The sequence below is a fragment of the Schistocerca americana genome, chromosome 11 (assembly GCF_021461395.2).
Source record: "Schistocerca americana isolate TAMUIC-IGC-003095 chromosome 11, iqSchAmer2.1, whole genome shotgun sequence".
Lineage (NCBI taxonomy): Eukaryota > Metazoa > Arthropoda > Insecta > Orthoptera > Acrididae > Schistocerca > Schistocerca americana.
Window position 1 is genome coordinate 130807448 of NC_060129.1, and position 19589 is coordinate 130827036.

Consider the following 19589-nt stretch of genomic DNA (forward strand, 5'->3'; position numbering starts at 1 on the left):
GATGGAGTTTGACAGCAGAATCTCTGCATCACACGAGGTCCTGTACAGACCAACCAATGGTGTACAAGTGCCAAGAAGGACTTCAAAATACTCTATTCAATGACAATAACACAGCAATGCTGTTAAAGAAGGAAAAAAGAAGGTAGACTTTCTTACAAGGGAACCTCCCCATCGCACCCCCCTCAGATTTAGCTATAAGTTGGCACAGTGGAAAAACTGAACACAGATCAATCGATAAAACAGGAAGAAGTTGTGTGGAACTATGAAAAAAATTAGTAAAATATACAAACTGAGTAGTCTATGCACAAGATACGCAACATCAAGGGAGTGTGAGCTCAGGAGCGCCGTGGTCCCCTGGTTAGCGTGAGCAGCTGCGAAACGAGAGGTCCTTGCTTCAAGTCTTCCCTAGAGTAAAAAGTTTACTTTCTTTATTTTCGCGAAGTTATGATCTGTCCATTCGATCATTGACGTCTCTGTTCACTGTTATAATTTTAGTGTCTGTGTTTTGCGACCGCACCGCAAAACCGTGCGATTAGTAGACGAAAGGATGTGCCTCTCCAATGGGAGCCGAAAACATTTGATCGCAAGGTCATAGGTCAAACGATTCCTCCACACGAAAGCACGTCTGGTATTTTCTATACGACACTGGTGACGGCATGTGCGTCACATGACAGAAATATGTTGTCGACCCACCTAACTTGTACACTTGGCGAATGGTACAAAGATTCTTCTACCTTGCCTGATTTAGGTTTTCATGTGGATGTGGTAATCCCTCCCAAAAAAGTGATGAAAACATATGGGTTTTTCACATAAACTGAAAATAAAAAATTAAACTTTTCATTCGAGGGAAGGCTTGAACCAAGGACCTCTCGCTCCGCAGCTGCGCACGCCAACCACGGCGCTCCTCAGCTCAAACTATCCTTGATGTTGCTTATCTTGCGCATGGACTACTCAGTTTGTATATTTTGCTTATTTTTTTCATAGTTCCACACAACTTCTTCCCGTTTTCTCGATTGATCTGTGTTCAGTTTTTCAAGGCCTATCCACTGTGCCAACTTATAACTAAATCTGAGGGAGTGCAATGGGGAGGTTCCCTTGTTAGTAGGAATAATGACGGGAATTCAGCCACGTAATATTTACAGCGACCGCTGATATTTCGGCAGGAGTACACCCTGCCATTTTCAAGGCACAAACTGCAACGGACAGGCGATGTACAAGCAAATTTAAAATGTTATGGGGTAATTCAGTATAGATAACACATACACACACGGAATACTTATGCCACCAAAGATGACCAGAGTCAGAGGTATTGATAGTGAAATACTACAAACTAGCAGGTGAGGTAATACTGACTCTGTCCCTCTGCATTTTGACAAGGGAGAGAGCAGGATTCCAAGCAGAGTTTAAACAAAAACCTCAATCCCCGTTTACAACGTTGCTCGCTAATTTAACCTTAACAGCTTCCTTAATAACACTGTCCCAATAGCTGGACATGCGTGCCAATATCTCAGTATTGTTATATAACATAGGGTGACCAGTAGCCAAACAATGTCAGCAAACATATACAGTGACCACGTTCGCCATACCTAACTCGAAGAGCAAGGTCTACAAAACAAATCCACACACCACACAGGAACTGAAAGACAACATCAGCCGTGAAGTTGCCACCATCAATATCCAAACTTCCCGGGAGTATCCGAATATGCTTAGACGTACACAGCTGCGTATTCATCAATAAACAGGGGCCACTTTCTACATCATCTGTAAATGTATTTACTGCCGTGTTTTTCCATTGTAAATAAATGGTAAGACCATTTCAGCTCTTTGTTTCTGTAATTTCACTGCATTTCATCTATATGTACAAGGGCTACTTTTATCTGCCCAACCCTGTGTAATAGGTACAGTATGACTGCTCTGACATGGCTCCCTGGATGGTGGCTGACAGGAGCACCTGGAACGACAGATTTTGTAATATGCTGAAGGTTTATGGGTTGCCACCAACTTCAGTTCACACACAATGCAGTGGTTACTGTGTCTCATCATCACCAGTTATGTGCAGATTTAGCAGGTCCTGTGCATCTCCATTTCTGGCCGTCCGTTGCTTCCTTCTTAATGCTGCTGTTCAGAAACTGAAATCTCTCCCTCCCTTGCCTCTTCTTCCTTTCCAGGGACCCTTCAAAGACTGTTTTTATGAGCAGTTCCTTCTTTCTTATGTACGAGATTCATTCAAATGAAACCTGGTCAGTGCGTCTAGCTTTGCCTTACACATAAGGTGGCACCACATAACTGCGGGTACGGTGGGGCCATCAACTGGTAGAGAGACTGACGTGTGCGCACCATTTGATGCTGCATAGTGCCAGTGTGGTTTCGTGCCGAAGAGAAGGTGGTCACACAACTTACCGTCCACTACCGAACCTGAAGGCGAGTAAGCAGGAACAACGAAGACTGATTCAATTTTTGGCAGCGGAGGGAGTTGGAGGCCGTGAAATAATTTTTGGCAGCGGAGTTGGAGGCCGTGAAATGTGTCAACGGATGAAGGCTGTGTACTGTAAGTACAGTCTGAGTCGTTCAAGGGTTGTGGAATGACGCAAATGATTCCTCGAGGGGCGCGAGTCACTGGAAGACAATGCTTGTCCTGGACACGCTCATCGTGTCATCACACCGGATATGGTGTAGTCTTGGACAGCCTTAGAAGAGCCATCAAGTCAAAACTCTGAGGCATATTGTCCAATGGCTTTATCCTCCTTTGTGATAATGCCCGACCACACACGGCCAATGTGGTGAAGATGACACTGCAGCAATTTCGGTGGGGAACACTGGAACATCCACCGTGTGACTTTCATGTGTTTGGACCTCTAAAACATGCTACTTGCGGACATCAATTCACAATGGGTGACGAAGTGTGTGACTGGGTCCAGGCCTGGATCTGACAGCAGCCTACTGGCTTCTTCAAGGATGGAATTGACCAGCTAGTGTCACAATGGGATAAATGTGCCAACAGTTTTGGCGACTATTTTTGAGTATGCATACTGTGTATAACTACATTTTGAGTTAATAAAATCGTTACTGTTACTTTACGCTAGTGACCGGGTTTCATTTGAATGCCCCTTATATGTTCAATCCGGTTTCTTTTCCTTCTGGGTTATCTGCCCCAAGTGGCAATCTCAGGGGGCACAAAATTCAAATTCTTGAAGCAAAAAACCTTGTTTCACAGCAACCAGCACACATCGGTCTACCGATTATTCGTATGATTTTGTAACGCTTCATTATCAGTTTTTGAAAATTTTTGAACACATTCTTAGTTGATTTCTGAACGAATCATAAGTTGACTTGTGAATGCATGCATAGTGTTCGTGATGTCACTGCCAGGAGAATCCCCATCCTATCAAGAAATAACAAACTTTCCTGCAAACAAAAGGGGCTACATGAAGTGAGCCGAATAAAACCGAAGGGATGTACACAAATTTATAAAAAAAATTTAATACTACTACTTTTTTTTTAAGAAACTGACTGGGAGTGCGAATAATAAGCCTTGTTATAGTTATTCGTGAAGTCCATAGATTCAGACTACCATAGTGGAAATAAATGACTAGCAGGAATAACAGGTAAGAAAGATTACATATTATCTTCTCAGTGTATCCAGGAAAATGAAACTTTGACAGAAAATTTTTGCCAGATCGCTACGCTAGTAAGGGCAAGTTGTACAGTCCCGGTTAGCAGCCGCTTCAGTTCTATTCTCGGAATAGCACGCAAAACGTGTCATACAAACACATAATAATGTCTAACCGAAGAATAAATGTGGGATAACTAAACAGGTGATCCTGTCAGGATCAATGAAGTTAACTGGAGAATAAGTTTTGGCAATGTCAGGAATGGCTACAGAATTAGTGATGACAAGATGGTCTGTTAGAACAAGGAAGGAAAAGAAATGGGGACATTACACTAATTATATGGAAGAATATGACAATTCCAAATTTATAAAAAAAATTTCATACTACTACTTTTCGATCTCATGCTTGAGAAACTGTAACATATGAATGAAATGTGAAACTATTTCCTAATATAAAACTTTTTGCTTGTAGTAGGCCTAATAGGCATTTGACATTGGTACTTCATGAATTATATTGTGTTGTGTTATTTATGTAAATGCGGTAGATAAAAATGACCAATCGTGCCAAAGCAGTCTCGCTTATTTGGCATATGTTACAATTGCTGCAACATTAGAAAGGCCCATTTCATTTTATCTAGCAGATAGTGACAAAACAGATGTAATCAAATGGAGAAACCACATCAGTCTTGGGTACTTATTCGTATTAACAGCTTTTTCAGTATCAGACAATGACATCTTGACTTTTCATGTAGCAAAATGTTTGATGAAGTTTGATGAGGTAATAGATTCTTCCGCAGAAAGGAAAGCACGCCGTGTAAGGCTATAGGAAGATTAGAGAGAGAAAAATGCAGGGACCTAGGGATTGAAGAAATGTGTATTATCTTTCTTGTCTCCTGTCATTACTGGTTTTATGTTATCTATATTTAATTTTCTGTTATTAGCTAATAGACAATAAACAGTGCAAATTTCCTGAAAAGTTCTTATTCCCCCAATCACAAACAATCCTACCCAGTACCAATTGTGAGTTTTTTTGAAAGAGGGGGGGGGGGGGGGGGGGCAGGATGTCAAATTGGCCAACTGGGAGCAGGGGAGGCACCACAGGTCATCTTAATTTCGACTGTCCTGAATATAGGTTTGATGGCTTCCATTACAAAATATACACATTTGAATTCCACAATGCAAAATACAGTGACGTGCGATGCAAGCATGCTGTGTGAAGAGACGTGGCACTGCACTATGGCACACTTAAGACCGAATAACATGTCTTGCAGTTCCTCGAACATATATGTTTCATACATCAAACTCTTCAGAAAGATGTGTGCTACAAAATGAACATATTTTTGAAAAATCATTTTTTTTTTAATTTTTGACATCCTATCACAACTGCTCGAGGGGTGGTGGGGGTCCCACTATCAAGTTTTTGCCCCAGTTCAGGAATATCATAGATCCAGGGCTCCCTTTTCCTCAAATCTTTTTACATATTGCTGCAGAAAACTCTTTTTTTCTTATATGAAATGAAATGATCATATGACATTGTTGGCCGGGAGACCCCAAGCGGGGTGTTCGGCCACCGAAAGTGCAAGTCCTTTTTAGCTGACGCAGTTCGGCGACTTGCGAGCCAATGATGATGAAATGATGATGAAAGACACACAACACCCAGTCATCTCGAGGCAGAGAAAACCCTGACACCATCGGGAATCGAACCCGGGACCCCGTGTGCTAGAAGCGAGAACGCTACCACAACACCACGAGCTGTAGACTTTTTCTTATAAAACACCTCTTTCACCACCACTATCCCAGTTTCAGTTTCTGCGCTGCACTGCCAGTCAGTTTCTGTTTACATCCTATGAATTTAAAGCTTTTCACATGTAATACTTTCCAATTCAGTATTATCTTTATTCTTTTATTTCCTGCAAGTGTAATTGCTTTTGTTTTCTTCATGCTGATTTTCGTTACAATTATGAAATACTTTTTCATCTGCTACTACAAGAATAATGTCATCTCCAAACCTCAAACACTATATTATGCTTCCTTCAATTGCCTCCCCCCCTCCCTCCCCCCCTCCTCCAATGATTGTATTGAACTGTACTCAGCCATATTCTTTAAGTGCAGATTTAAATGTCTGGGAGGCAGGCCACAGTCTTATCTTACTCATTTCCCTAATTCACTCCAGTTGGTACACTCACTAGCACTTTCTGATTTGAATATGAATTTATGTGATCTGTTTCTCTAGACCATTTTTTCACTCACTATAGTTATAATATTATCACAAGCCACACTGATGAATGCCTTTTCCAGATCTGTGAAATACACGCACAGGCCTCTTTGATTGCCATTAAAGCTGTCTCCCAAAATTCTGTCTAAAGCATCAGTTAACAATCTGATTTCAGACCATACTGCATACAAAACTTCAGCAACCGCTAACTCCCCCCCTCACTTTCACGTCCCCAGAAACAGATGCACTACACACGGAGTTGGGATGACTTGTCTATCGCTTCAGTTACTATTATCAGCCCTCTCCCTTACTTACAGAGACTGTACAGTATGTCCTACTGTGTAGCATTGCATCTGGCTAACAAGAAGGAAAAAACATAACAGAACACTGGAACTTAAGGAAGCATCAGTGTAACAAGCAAACAGATAAAGGTTACTAGCCTATACATCAGAATAAGCTTAACTTACCGCATTGTGGACGAAGAGGTGCATGCGAGACTTTGGGTAGTCCTGCGCAGCAAATTTTTCGAAGAATTCCTCCAGGAAAGGCGTCGCTTGTTCTACAAATATGGCTGCCATCACTGTGGGGTATGCTTTGGGCTGAAACACACGAATGACACTTTCACTTTAACGATCTTAGCTCAAGTGACAGATGCACTACATTAGTGTTGATGACAGACAGATTTTTTTCTTCCCATTTACAGCTTTCGGTCCATGTCAGTCGCAGACTCAGAGCTGCAGAGATGGGGACGGGGGGTTCCAAACAGCTGACACCTGCAGCCTCGTGGCAGCGTTGCTTCCTTTGATCCCAATTTAGACACGTTTTGATACATTTCAGATATTGATAATCTATTTTCACTCTGCTGAATAGCTCCTATGGCCAAAAAGACAGCTAACTGGTTTTATTTTAACCTTCTCATTCAAAGAGACGCAGCTGTCAAATTCTGTTCCCCCCTCCCAAACGAATCGGCTCAGTTAGTTTCAAAGTGGCAGTTCTTGATGAGTTCTGCTGCTTCTTACTGTCCTCAAGTTACCACAGTGTCAGCCATAACCTCAATACTAACATTCATTGTAGACACAAATATATTATGCGCAACATAAATTAAGCTAAATGTAATATTTCCAATCCCAGTGAAGGTGCGAATATTATTGGACTATCAATCTAATAAGCCATACTTGTGAAATACTGACACAAATTAATTACAGAAGAATGGAAAAATGGCAGAACCTGACCCCAGGGAAGATCAATTTGAGTTCAGGAGAAATGCAGGAACATATGAGGCAATACTAATTCCACGTCTTATCTTAAAGGATAGGTTAAAGAAAGACAAACCTACATTTATAGCATTTTTAGACTTAGAGGAAGCTTTTGACACTGTGTGGCGGTTCACCACATAATGTGATGAAAAATATATTGAATAAGTTTGCAAATATACCAAAACTGATGTCATAACAAAATAAATATTATCGCAGAAAAATCACAAAGACTCTGTAATCAATTAATATGATCTGAGAATGTAATTGCAATCTCTGTTCCTTTTGAAAAACGATCCCTCCCTCTTCCCTTTTGTTTCTCGATAGCGCAAGGAGCCATTTTATGACGAGGCATGAAAACGTGTAAGTTTCATGTAATATTTAGCCTAAATATAATCAAATATTATTTAAAAGTGTCACTAATGTTTTTCTGTAACAACTCCTATGTTCACGAAGTCAAATATTTCAATACTTTATGCAAATCAGGAAAAAGAAAACTGGCGTTCTACGGATCGGAGTGTGGAATGTCAGATCCCTTAATCGGGCAGGTAGGTTAGAAAATTTAAAAAGGGAAATGGATAGGGTAAAGTTAGATATAGTGGGAATTAGTGAAGTTCGGTGGCAGGAGGAACAAGACTTTTGGTCAGGTGAATACAGGGTTATAAATACAAAATCTAATAGGGGTAATGCAGGAGTAGGTTTAATAATGAATAAAAAAATAGAAGTGTGGGTAAGCTACTACAAACAGCATAGTGAACGCATTATTGTGGCCAAGATAGACACAAAGCCCATGCCTACTACAGTAGTACAAGTTTATATGCCATCTAGCTCTGCAGATGATGAAGAAATTGATGAAATGTATGATGAGATAAAAGAAATTATTCAGGTAGTGAAGGGAAATGAAAATTTAATAGTGATGGGTGACTGCAATTCGTGAGTAGGAAACGGGAGAGAAGAAAACATAGTAGGTGAATATGGACTGGGGGTAAGAAATGAAGGAGGAAGCCGCTTGGTAGGATTTTGCACAGAGTGTAACTTAATCATAGCTAACACTTGGTTCAGGAATCATGAAAGAAGGTTGTATACATGGAAGAATCCTGGAAATACTAGAAGGTATCAGATAGATTATATAATGGTAAGACAGAGATTTAGGAACCAGGTTTTAAATTGTAAGACATTTCCAGGAGCAGATGTGACTTCTGACCACAATCTATTGGTTATGAACTGCAGATTAAAACTTAAGAAACTGCAAAAAGGTGGGAATTTAAGGAGATGGGACCTGGATAAAATGAAAGAACCAGAGGTTGTACAGATTTTCAGGGAGAGCATAAGGGAACAATTAACAGAAATGGTGGAAAGAAGTACAGTAGAAGAAGAATGGGTAGTTCTGAGGGATGTGAAGGCAGCAGAGGATCAAGTAGGTAAAAAGACGAGGGTTAGTAGAAATCCTTGTGTAACAGAAGAAATATTGAATTTAATTGATGAAAGGAGAAAATATAAAAATGCAGTAAATGAAGCAGGCAAAAAGGAATACAAACGACTCAAAAATGAGGTTGACAAGAAGTGCAAAATAGCTAAGCAGGGATGGCTAGAGGACAAATGTAAGGATGTAGAGGCTTATCTCACGAGGGGTAAGATAGATACTGCCTACAGGAAAATTAAAGAGACCTTTGGAGATAAGAGAACCACTTGTATGAATATCAAGAGCTCAGATGGAAACCCAGTTCTAAGCAAAGAAGGGAAAGCAGAAAGGTGGAAGGAGTATATAGAGGGTCTATACAAGAGTGATGTACTTGAGGACAATATTATGGAAATGGAAGAGGATGTAGATGAAGATGAAATGGGAGATACGATACTGCGTGAAGAGTTTGACAGAGCACTGAAAGACCTGAGTCGAAACAAGGCCCCGGGAGTAGACAACATTCCATTAGAACTACTGATGGCCTTGGGAGAGCCAGTCCTGACAGAACTCTACCATCTGGTGAGCAAGATGTATGTGAGAGGCGAAATACCCTCAGACTTCAAGAAGAATATCATAATTCCAATCCCAAAGAAAGCAGGTGTTGACAGATGTGAAAATTACCGAACTATCAGTTTAATAAGCCACGGCTGCAAAATACTAACACGAATTCTTTACAGACGAATGGAAAAGCTGGTAGAAGCCGATCTCGTGGAAGATCAATTTGGATTCCGTAGAAATATTGGAACACGTGAGGCAATACTAACCCTACGACTTATCTTAGAAGAAAGATTAAGGAAAGGCAAACCTCTGTTTCTAGCATTTGTAGACTTAAAGAAAGCTTTTGACAATGTTGACTGAAATACTCTCTTTCAAATTGTGAAGGTGGCAGGGGTAAAATACAGGGAGCAAAAGGCTATTTACAATTTGTACAAAAACCAGATGGTAGTTATAAGAGTCGAGGGGCATGAAAGGGAAGCAGTGGTTGGGCAGGGAGTGAGACAGGGTTGTAGCCTCTCCCCGATACTATTCAATGTGTATATTGAGCAAGCAGTAAAGGAAAGAAAAGAAAAATTCGGAGTAGTAATTAAAATCCATGGAGAAGAAATAAAAACTGTGAGGTTCGCCGATGACATTGTAATTCTGTCAGAGACAGCAAAGGACTTGGAAGAGCAGGTGAACGGAATGGACAGTGTCTTGAAAGGAGGATATAAAATGAACATCAACAAAAGCAAAACGAGCATAATGGAATGTAGTCGAGTTAACTCGGGTGATGCTGAGGAATTAGATTAGGAAATGAGAGACTTAAAGTAGTAAAGGAGTTTCGCTATTTGGGGAGCAAAATAACTGATGATGGTCGAATTAGAGAGGATATAAAATGTAGACTGCCGATGGCAAGGAAAGCATTTCTGAAGAAGAGAAATTTGTTAACATCGAGTATAGAATTAAGTATCAGGAAGTCGTTTCTGAAAGTATTTGTATGGAGTAAGGAAGTGAAACATGGACGATAAATAGTTTGGACAAGAAGAGAATAGAAGCTTTCAAAATGTGGTGTTACAGTAGAATGCTGGAGATTAGATGGGTAGATCACATAACTAATGAGGAGGTATTGAATAGGATTGGGGAGAAGAGAAGTTTGTGGCACAACTTGACAATAAGAAGGGACTGCTTGGCAGGACATATTCTGAGGCATCGAGGGATCGCCAATTTAGTATTGGAGGGCAGTGTGGAGGGTAAAAATCGTAGAGGGAGACCAAGATATGACTACACTAAGCAGATTCAGAAGGATGTAGGTTGCAGTAAGTACTGGGAGATGAAGAAGCTTGCACAGGATAGAGTAGCATGGAGAGCTGCATCTAACCAGTCTCAGGACTGAAGACCACAAGAACAACAACATGACTGGCAAGTAACAGTGTAACACCTTTGTGAAAGTCACATAGATGAACACGTTAACAGCTTTGAGAGGCTCACAGTTGAGAGAGTAAATCAGCAACACATACACTATGTGATCAAAAGTACCCGCACACCTGGCTGAAAACGACTTACAAGTTTGTGGCGCCCTCCATCAGTAATGCTGGAATTCAGTATGGTATCGGCCCACCCTTACCCTTGATGACAGCGCAAACTCTCGCAGGCAGCTGCTGGAAGATTTCTTGGGAAATGGCAGCCCATTCTTCATGGAGTGCTGCACTGAAGAGAAGTATCGATGTCAGTCGGTAAGGCCTGGGACGAAGTCGGAGTTCCAAAACATCCCAAAGGTGTTCTATAGAATTCAGGTCAGGACTCTGTGCAGGCCAGTCCACTACAGGGGTGTTATTGTTGTGTAACCACTCCGCCACAGGCCGTCCATTACGAACAGGCGCTCGATCGTGTTGAAAGATGCAATCGCCATCCCCGAGTTGCACTTCAACAGTGGGATGCAAGAAGGTGCTTAAAACATCAATGTAGGCCTGTGCTGTGATGGTGCCAAGCAAAACAATAAGGGGTGCAAGCCCCCTCTATGAAAAACACGACCACACCATAACACCACGGCCTCCAAATTTTATTGTTGGCACAACACACGCTGGCAGATGACGTTCAGAACTGTTTTCCACTGTTCAATCATCGAATGTTTATGCTTCTTACACCAAACGAGGTATCATTTGGCATTTACCAGTGTGATGTGTGGTTTATGAGCAGCCACTTGACCATGAAATCGTAATTTTCTTACCTCCTGTCTAACTGTCATAGTATCTGCAGTGGATCCTGATCCAGTTTGGAATTCGTCAGTGATGGTCTGGATAAATGTCTGCCTATTACACATTACGACCCTCTTCAACTGTCGGCGGACTCTGTCAGTCAACAAATGAGGTCGACTCGTACGCTTTTGTGCTGTACGTGTCCCTTCACATTTCCACTTCACTATCACATCGGGAACAGTGGACCTAGTGATGTTTAGGAGTGTGGAAATCTTGTGTTCTACGGAGCATCCCATTCTGCTCTCTCATGATGTCTAATGACTACCGAGGCTGCTGATACGGAGTACCTGGCAGTAGGTGGCAGCACAATGCACCTAATACCAAAAACATATGTTGTTGGCTGTGTCCGGATAGTTTTGATCACATACTGTATGTGCGAACTATCCACAAAAACAGTTCTCTGAACAGTTCCGATTTAACTACTGGATTTGGTTTACCAGCTGATTCTTTCAATGATTGGATTTTATTCAAAACATTATCAAGTGCACTGATCCTTTTATTATTCTGCTACTGTCTAATCCCATTACTGTGTTCACTGATTAGACTGCCACAGCACTAAGACGTTGTTCTTAAGCTTACGTATGGAGATAGTGGTGTGTATAAGATGTGTGAATATGAAACCGGTCCTGGTCATCGTATTCTTTAGTGTTATGAAATATGGGAAGAGATATTTCACTGTATAAACTGAATAATGTACATCAATTGCACACTCCCTGAAAACAGCTTCTGTATTCAAATAATTGGTATATGCTGGGGTCAGCCAGATATCAAAGTGACAGAAGAGGGAGCTGCTGATGGCTGGGTTTATTGGGGGGGATTAAAAAATTTAAAAAAAAATTGCATTTTTGGCGCAGGTCGGGTGAGACATGAGCCATTTGTGTTAGTACAGTTTTTAGGCAGCAGCTGGTGCAGAACGGTCAATGTAGACAAGACTGTATGTAGAAACATTTTTTATCATTAATTTTTGTGTTACTCATACTGCAAATAAACTGAAACAATGCTCAGTATGTTGTATTTATTAGTATTTTCAGAAAAGGCCTAAATAAATATCCAGGAAGTGATTACAATGCCTAGATGAGAACTTCTTACATAATATGAAATATTTTTATTTACAGTTGACAATATACAGATGCTAGGTTGATATTCATCATAAAAACAGGAAGCAGTAATTTTCTCGACATCCTGCACACATTTTAAAAAACACATTTTTTAATACATGGTTTACATTCCCAAACGGTTCTCTCTCAATGGACAGTTTGGTAGCAAATTGCACACAACAAAAGGTCCTGTGTACTTTAATTGCAATCAGTTCTCAGGAAGATATTTGCAGAGCCCTCATGGGCACTGTATTTCACAATACCTTCCCTGAAATTTATTTGCAATCCCAAATTTTCCTTTGCCTTTCCTTTTCATGCCTTTTATGAAAATATCAACAAACACAATACAGGTTGATTCAAAAAAGAAATAAAAGATTTCAAGTGTTTTGAAATTAGTTGTGGACACAAAGGAAAAGCTCGCGAAAATGTTGAGAGTATCCGAGATGGGAACATACGGAGCCCCCCTCAAAGTCCACAAGACAGCCACTCCAGGGGCTTCAGCTCGCTAAAACAATGGTGTGGCGTGTTCTGAAATGACGCTTGCATATGAAGCCTTACAAGTTGCTGTTAATGCAGCAATTGCGTGTCGACAACTGTAACGGAAGGTACAAATTTTACACTTCATTACTAAAGGATACGGTAGAGGACACGTTTTCCCAACAGCACAGCTTTCCAAATGAACTAACATTTTGTCTACCAGGTAAACTAAGTCACCATAATGTAATAATTTGGCGGTCACAAAATCCTGGCACCGTCACTGAACATCAGAAAGATTAATTGAAAATGAATGCGTTTTGTGTCATTTATGTTCACAAAGTCAATGGAACTTTTTTTCTGCAGAGAAACTTCGTCAGGAACTTCATACCTGAACGTGCTGCAAAACTGGTTGTTTTCTGAACTTTACGAAGATTAGAACAATTTCATTTTTATGCACGGCGGTGCCCCGCCTCCATTTCACCTCAAGGTGCGGCGTTTATTTAACAAGACCATCCCACAACACTAGATTCGAAGAGGTAGACTACACAACCTTATTCATCGCTTTTGGCCTGCCAGACCTTACACCTTACAATTTCTTTCTGTGGGGGTACACAAATGACCGAGTCTTCGTCGAACCTATTGCAGCTTCCCTTAGAGATCTGAAAAATCAAACTGGTGAAGCTGTCGATTCAATGAACGGGGATATGTTGATTTGAGGGTGGAATGGAATGGACTACCGTTTCAATGTTTCTCGAGCAATGCGTGGTGCTCATGTTGAGGGTGTGGTATAATGTCTGTGTGAACACAGAACTTTCAACTTTCCTCTACCCAGATCCAGTGACGTGCACAATGGTTTCTGCCTTTCACAGTTTGTCTGTAGCAAACAACTGCAATGTTCTTTCTTTATGAACCACCCTGTATAATGAGCATTATTTCAGTTTATATGCAGTCTACGTAATACTAAAATGTAAACTTTCACGGCCGGAAATATCATGTCCATTATAACTATCCGGGCTGTTATGCCGTGGTCGGTTGATGAATTCTGAGGTGATTCCCAATGTCTCGTCTCCGACTGCGGGAGACATCTTCAAGGGGGTCCGTAGCTTGATGGAAGGTCCAATACACACACTGGCTCGTTACTGACTGTCAGTAACTCTCACAGTATAATTCTATACTCACTGCACTGCACCAACCTCATGTGTAAGCTATGCAAATGTAAATGACTTGTGCCCTGCCTAACCCACACCAAAAGTGCTATCTTTTCTAAGCACTGAGCAATCTTGAGTTCCCTCTTCCGTCACTTTCATTTCTGTATATACTTTCATTCTGTATATACCAATTATTTCCCACAAAATCTGTGATGACAAGTAGGTGCGGTCCCTCGTGAGACGCCAGACTGTGAGGCTCTGAGGAGTTGACAGGATATGCAGGTAGGGGACCGATCTGTGTGCTCGAGACAAGGAAAAACAAATAAGAACTGTAACACACTGTGTGAGAGTGGCTCAAATCCTGTGTACTGGTCACAACTCACCTTCTTTCCATCCAGAGACAGGGTGTTGTCCCAGCAGGCGACGCAGCCCTCCTCGGGGTGCCAGGCGCCTGCCAGGTAGTTGCCCAGTGTGTTGAGAAGCACCTTGCTGCGGCCGTTCCCGTGCACCACCAGCGGCACCGTGTTGTACGCCGTGTTCTGCAGGTACGACCGGTGGCCCTTGAACCTCAGCTCCACGTCTCCTGTGGGGTCACGACAGCCACGTTCAGAACACTCGCTCGTTCACACACTGCCTCCTGTACGCCACATCATGAAGGAGCAACTTCGGTGACACGCGACGAGTCGAGGTTCACATCGATGGCAGAAGCGAGTACAACGGTTAGTAATGTAATCGATCAACTGATACACTAGGAATCCTTCGATACTTGCAGGTATCAGTATCTTTGTTTACATAAAAATACAATCAAACAATGTAAAATCCATGATGGAATGTAACAATACCAGAGAAGGAAAGTTGCTACTCACCATATAGCAGAGATGCTGAGTCACAATAGACACAGCAAAAAGATTCACACAATTATAGCTTTCGGCCATTAAGGCCTTTGTCAGCAGTAGACACAAATAGACACACACACTCACGCAAACGCAACTTGCGCACACCTCTGCAGTCTCTGAGAATTGAAACTACACTGCAAACAGCAGCACCAGTGCATGATGGGAGTGGTGACTGGCTGGGGGTAAGGAGGCGGCTGGGGCGGGAAGGGGGAGGCATAGTATGGTGGGGGTGGCGGGCAGTGAAGTTCTGCAGGTTAGACGGAGGGTAGGAGAGAAGGTGGGGAGGGGGTAAGTAACGGAAAGGAGAGAAATAAAAGGAAATAAAAAGAAATTAAAAGACTGAGTGTGGCGGTGAAATGACGGCTGTGCAGTGCTGGAATGGGAACAGGGAAGGGGCTGGACGGGTGAGGACAGCGACTAACGAAGGTTGAGGCCAGGAGGGTTACAGGTAGGATGTATTGCAGGGAAAGTTCCCACCTGCGCAGTTCAGAGAAGCTGCTGTTGGTGGGAAGGATCTGTATGGCACAGGCTGTGAAGCAGTCATTGAGATGAGGGGTATCATGTTTGGCAGCATGTTCAGCAACAGGGTGGTCCACTTGTTTTTCGGCCACAGTTTGTCAGTAGCCGTTCGTGCGGACAGACAGCTTGTTGGTCGTCATGCCTACATAGAATGCAGCACAGTGGTTGCAGCTTAGCTTGTAAATCACATGACTGGTTTCACAGGTAGCCCTGCCTTTGACGGGATAGGTGATGTTAGTGACCGGACTGGAGTAGGTGGTGGTAGGAGGATGTATGGGGCAGGTCTTGCATCTAGGTCTATTACAGTGGTATGAGCCGTGAGGTAAGGGATTGGGAGCAGGGGTTGTGTGAGGATGGACGAGTAAATTGTTTAGGTTAGGTGGGCGAGTATATTGTGTAGGTTCAGTGGACGGCGGAATACCATGGTAGGAGGGGTGGGAAGGATTGTGGGCAGGACATTTCTCATTTCAGGACACAACAAGAGGTAATCGAAACCCTGGTGGAGAATTTAATTCAGTTGCTCCAGTTCCCGTAACCCTTCTGGCCTCAACCTTCGTTAGTCGCTGCCCTCAACCATACAGCCCCCTCCCTGTTCCCATTCCAGCATTACACAGCCACCATTTCACCCCCACACGCTTTCTTTTTATTTCTCTCCTTTCCATTACTTACCCCTCCGAACCTTCTCTCCTGCCATCCGTCTAAACTGCAACACTTCACTGTCAGCCACTCCCACCATACTATCCCTCCACCTCCCCACCCCAGCCTCCTCCTTACCCCCACCCAGTCGCCATTCCCATCATGCACTGGTGCTGCTGCTCGCAGTTCTCTAAGACTGCAGACGTGTGGGCAAGTTGTGTTTGCACGAGTCTGTGTGTACGTGTGTGTATGTGTGTCTACTGCTGACAAAGGCCTTTATGGCCGAAAGCTACAATTGTGTGAATCTTTTAATCGTGCCTATCACAACTCAGCATCTCCGCTATATGGTGAGTAGCTACTTTCCTTCTCTGGTATATTTACATAAAAATAAATTCATATAAATCGAGGCTCATAAAAATTAATTATTTCACGCTCAAATGATTATACACTGAAACATCTTTATAACGTTCCTCCACATAATGTTTTCCTCTATGTTACGTCCATATTTTCTGGTCCCAAAACATTAAAGAATTTCACTGTTAAACCATGAAACTATACTTATGTCATACTCTGTCAGCTTCAAAGTAGTCACCTCAGGCACGTATGCAACAAACTCAGAATTATTCCCATTTTTGGAAGCACTGCTGGAAGTCCGCAGGGTAAAGGGCGTTCAAGAGCAGTGGCAATTCCACTCGGATGTCTTCAATTGAGCCAAAACATAACCCTTTCAACGTGATTTTAATCTTCGAGAACAGGCAGAAGTCGCACAGTGCTAGGTCTGGTGAGTATGGAAGTTGGGAGTCATTGCCATGTTGTTTTTGGCCAGCAATCCCCTCACAACAAGGGAGATGTGTGCGGGTGGAGTTTCACGGCGCACCAACCGGTCTTTCTTATTCCACAACTCTGGCCATTTGGTCCAAACATCTTCCATCAGTAGCCTCAAAACCTTGCAGTAAAACTGGCTATTCACAATCTGACCAGGTGCAACAAAGTCCTTACGCACTATTTCTCTTATGTCAAAAAAACTGATCAGCACCGACTTCACGTCGCCGCAAACTTGTCGAACTTTTTTGGTCTCAGGGAAAATGGCATTTTTCATTGTTAACCAAGAATAGTCACCTGTTATGACTCTGGGTAACAATTTTGGACACTCTCAAACTCTTTGTTGCAGCTCACTGCACGTCTGAATCCTACAGTTTCGTTGGTCAGTGCTGAGAAGCTGAGGGACAAACTTCCTTGCAATTCATCTAATGGTCAGTTTAATGGCTAGAATTCGTACTGTACAACAGCCTAAATCTCTTACAAACACTGTGAATTGTCTGCCTCCAGTCTTTGTGACATACATCATACACTTTTGCGATTATTATCTGTGTTGTGCACGTTGACAGTTGACCAGACTGTTTGTCATCTTCCACAGATTGTCGGCATTCCTTAAAGTGCTCCAATCACTCAAATGTTCTTGCTTGACTCAGTGCACTCTCACCAAGTGCCTTTGTCAGCATGTGGTGGACTTCAACTGCAATTTTCTTCAACTTGAAACAGGATTTATTGCGAATCCATTGCCCCTTCATGTAATCCATTTCACAATTTGCAGAAGCAGTGACACACATCCTGACAAGCACCACTACAACTCACAACTGCATTTGCCAAAGATGACGCAACTTTGTGCAGCAATAGCTAAGATGTGTACCTCGAGACATTTAGTGGTAGAATGTCTTACTGCTACTGGTTTGACTGCTACAATGAAATTTTCTGATTTTTTTTTTTTTTTGTAGCAACTTGTACGCAATGCTAAACTTTTGTCTGCACTATGCTTCCTCAATACCACGGTTTCCTCCATGCACCGTTCATATTTTTGTCGTAATTTTGGAAACCTAATAAATATTTCCCTCTTTATAACATTTAAGCCAGTGGATTTAGACGCAGTGTTTTCCCCTCTGTGGATTTGCAGAGACCCTGAAAGGCTGTGCTCGGCACGAGTCACACATCAGCATCCAGTCACGTGAGATGTGATACGTGTCACACTTGCCATCTGCCGCATTGGCACCGTTTTATTGTGTTTAGTGTGAGCAAACAGTGTACATCTGTAGTGAAAACAACGGTGACTCTACTGCAGTGCAGTGAATTGGATTTACAAGTAAGCAATAGGATTTTGTGACTTTAGATGATGTGGCCATCACAGGAGTGCTGAATGTTGAAGAATTGACTCCTGAGAGAAGCAATGAAAATGGAAGTGAAAATGAAAGTGATAGTGAGACAGAAGTGCCTCCATATGCTAAAGCAGCAGAAGGATTTGAAACATTCAGGAGGTTTATTATGGCCCATAAAGCTGAGCACACAGCAGTTAACACAACTTCCTCATGTAGAACAAGAAATGGTTCTGATTCAATCCAGAAGAAATAGGAAGCAAACTGATTACTTCAAAAAATCCTAGCAATATGACGTTAAAGCTAGGCCACTTCACGGATTTCTGTGAAAATTTGACTTAAGATGCATTTTACAATTTAACTATTAAAGCAATTTTTTGGAGCTAATTATTTTTAATTTGTACAATTTACTGCATTTTTATGTACCATATCCTCAATAAAATTTGTCTTAAGTTATATAATTATCGATTGGAAGTCTTCCTCTTTCATAGTCTTTTCCTCTATACAGCATTCACAATTATTGGGTCCCTCAAAAAATGTAATATATATAGGTTCCACTGTATTCCACATATCAAAACGATTTTGAAAGAGCTATTGTATTGCAAAAATGAGTGGGGGTTCAGATATGTGGATAATGTGCTCTGTTTGTAGGCCAGAACCACTAGACACTTACAAAAATTATTACTACATGTAAACTCATAACACAGGATAATTATGTTTACAATGGAGTTGAGAGGCTCTTCTATAAATTTTATGGACCATAATACAGATATTAGCACAAGGTGAAACTTATTCAGCATTTGCAGAAAAACCGCTGCAACAGAGATAGCAATCCCTGCCAGCTCCCAGAATCCACACAGTCACAAACATACAGCTTTCCATTCAATGGTGAATCCCTGATAACTCTTCCATTATCTGAATCAGTCTTTCAAAAAGAATTACAAACCATCAAACATATGGCTTCCAGCAATGGCTGTAGCTCTGCCCCGACTGATACTATTGTACCTATTGCTTGTGCCTGATTCCTGCGGTTACACAGGGTTGGCATGGATAATCAGGTTTGGCCGGACCCCCTTCCTGTCACCACCCCATACCCCTCGGGACAGAATCAGTGTACCCCAACTGTCTGCAACTAGTGTAATCCATGGAATAGTGTGAATGTGTGCAGATGTCTGCGAGCCGTGTAACTGAGGCGGGACGTGGGGACCAGCCCGGTATTAACCTAGTGGAATGTGGAAAACTGCCTAAAAACTACATCCAGGCTGGCCGGCACACCGCCCTCTGTCGTTATTCCGCAGGGCGGATCCGATTTGAGGTCGGCGCGCCTCTTCCATTATCTGAATCAGTCTTTCAAAAAGAATTACAAACCATCAAACATATGGCTTCCAGCAATG

At 42.1% G+C, this 19589-nt stretch overlaps 1 protein-coding gene across 1 annotated transcript in view; it reads right to left on the reverse strand.

The window, feature by feature from the left end:
* Positions 1-19589, reverse strand: part of LOC124554137 (procollagen-lysine,2-oxoglutarate 5-dioxygenase) — a 465996-nt gene that overhangs the window by 253832 nt on the left and 192575 nt on the right. The window contains exons 6-7 of the mRNA XM_047128203.1: positions 14381-14580; positions 6293-6424 (exon numbers count right to left, since the gene is read on the reverse strand). Coding sequence (XP_046984159.1) covers positions 6293-6424; positions 14381-14580 — 332 coding nt within the window. The remainder of the gene's footprint in view (positions 1-6292; positions 6425-14380; positions 14581-19589) is intronic.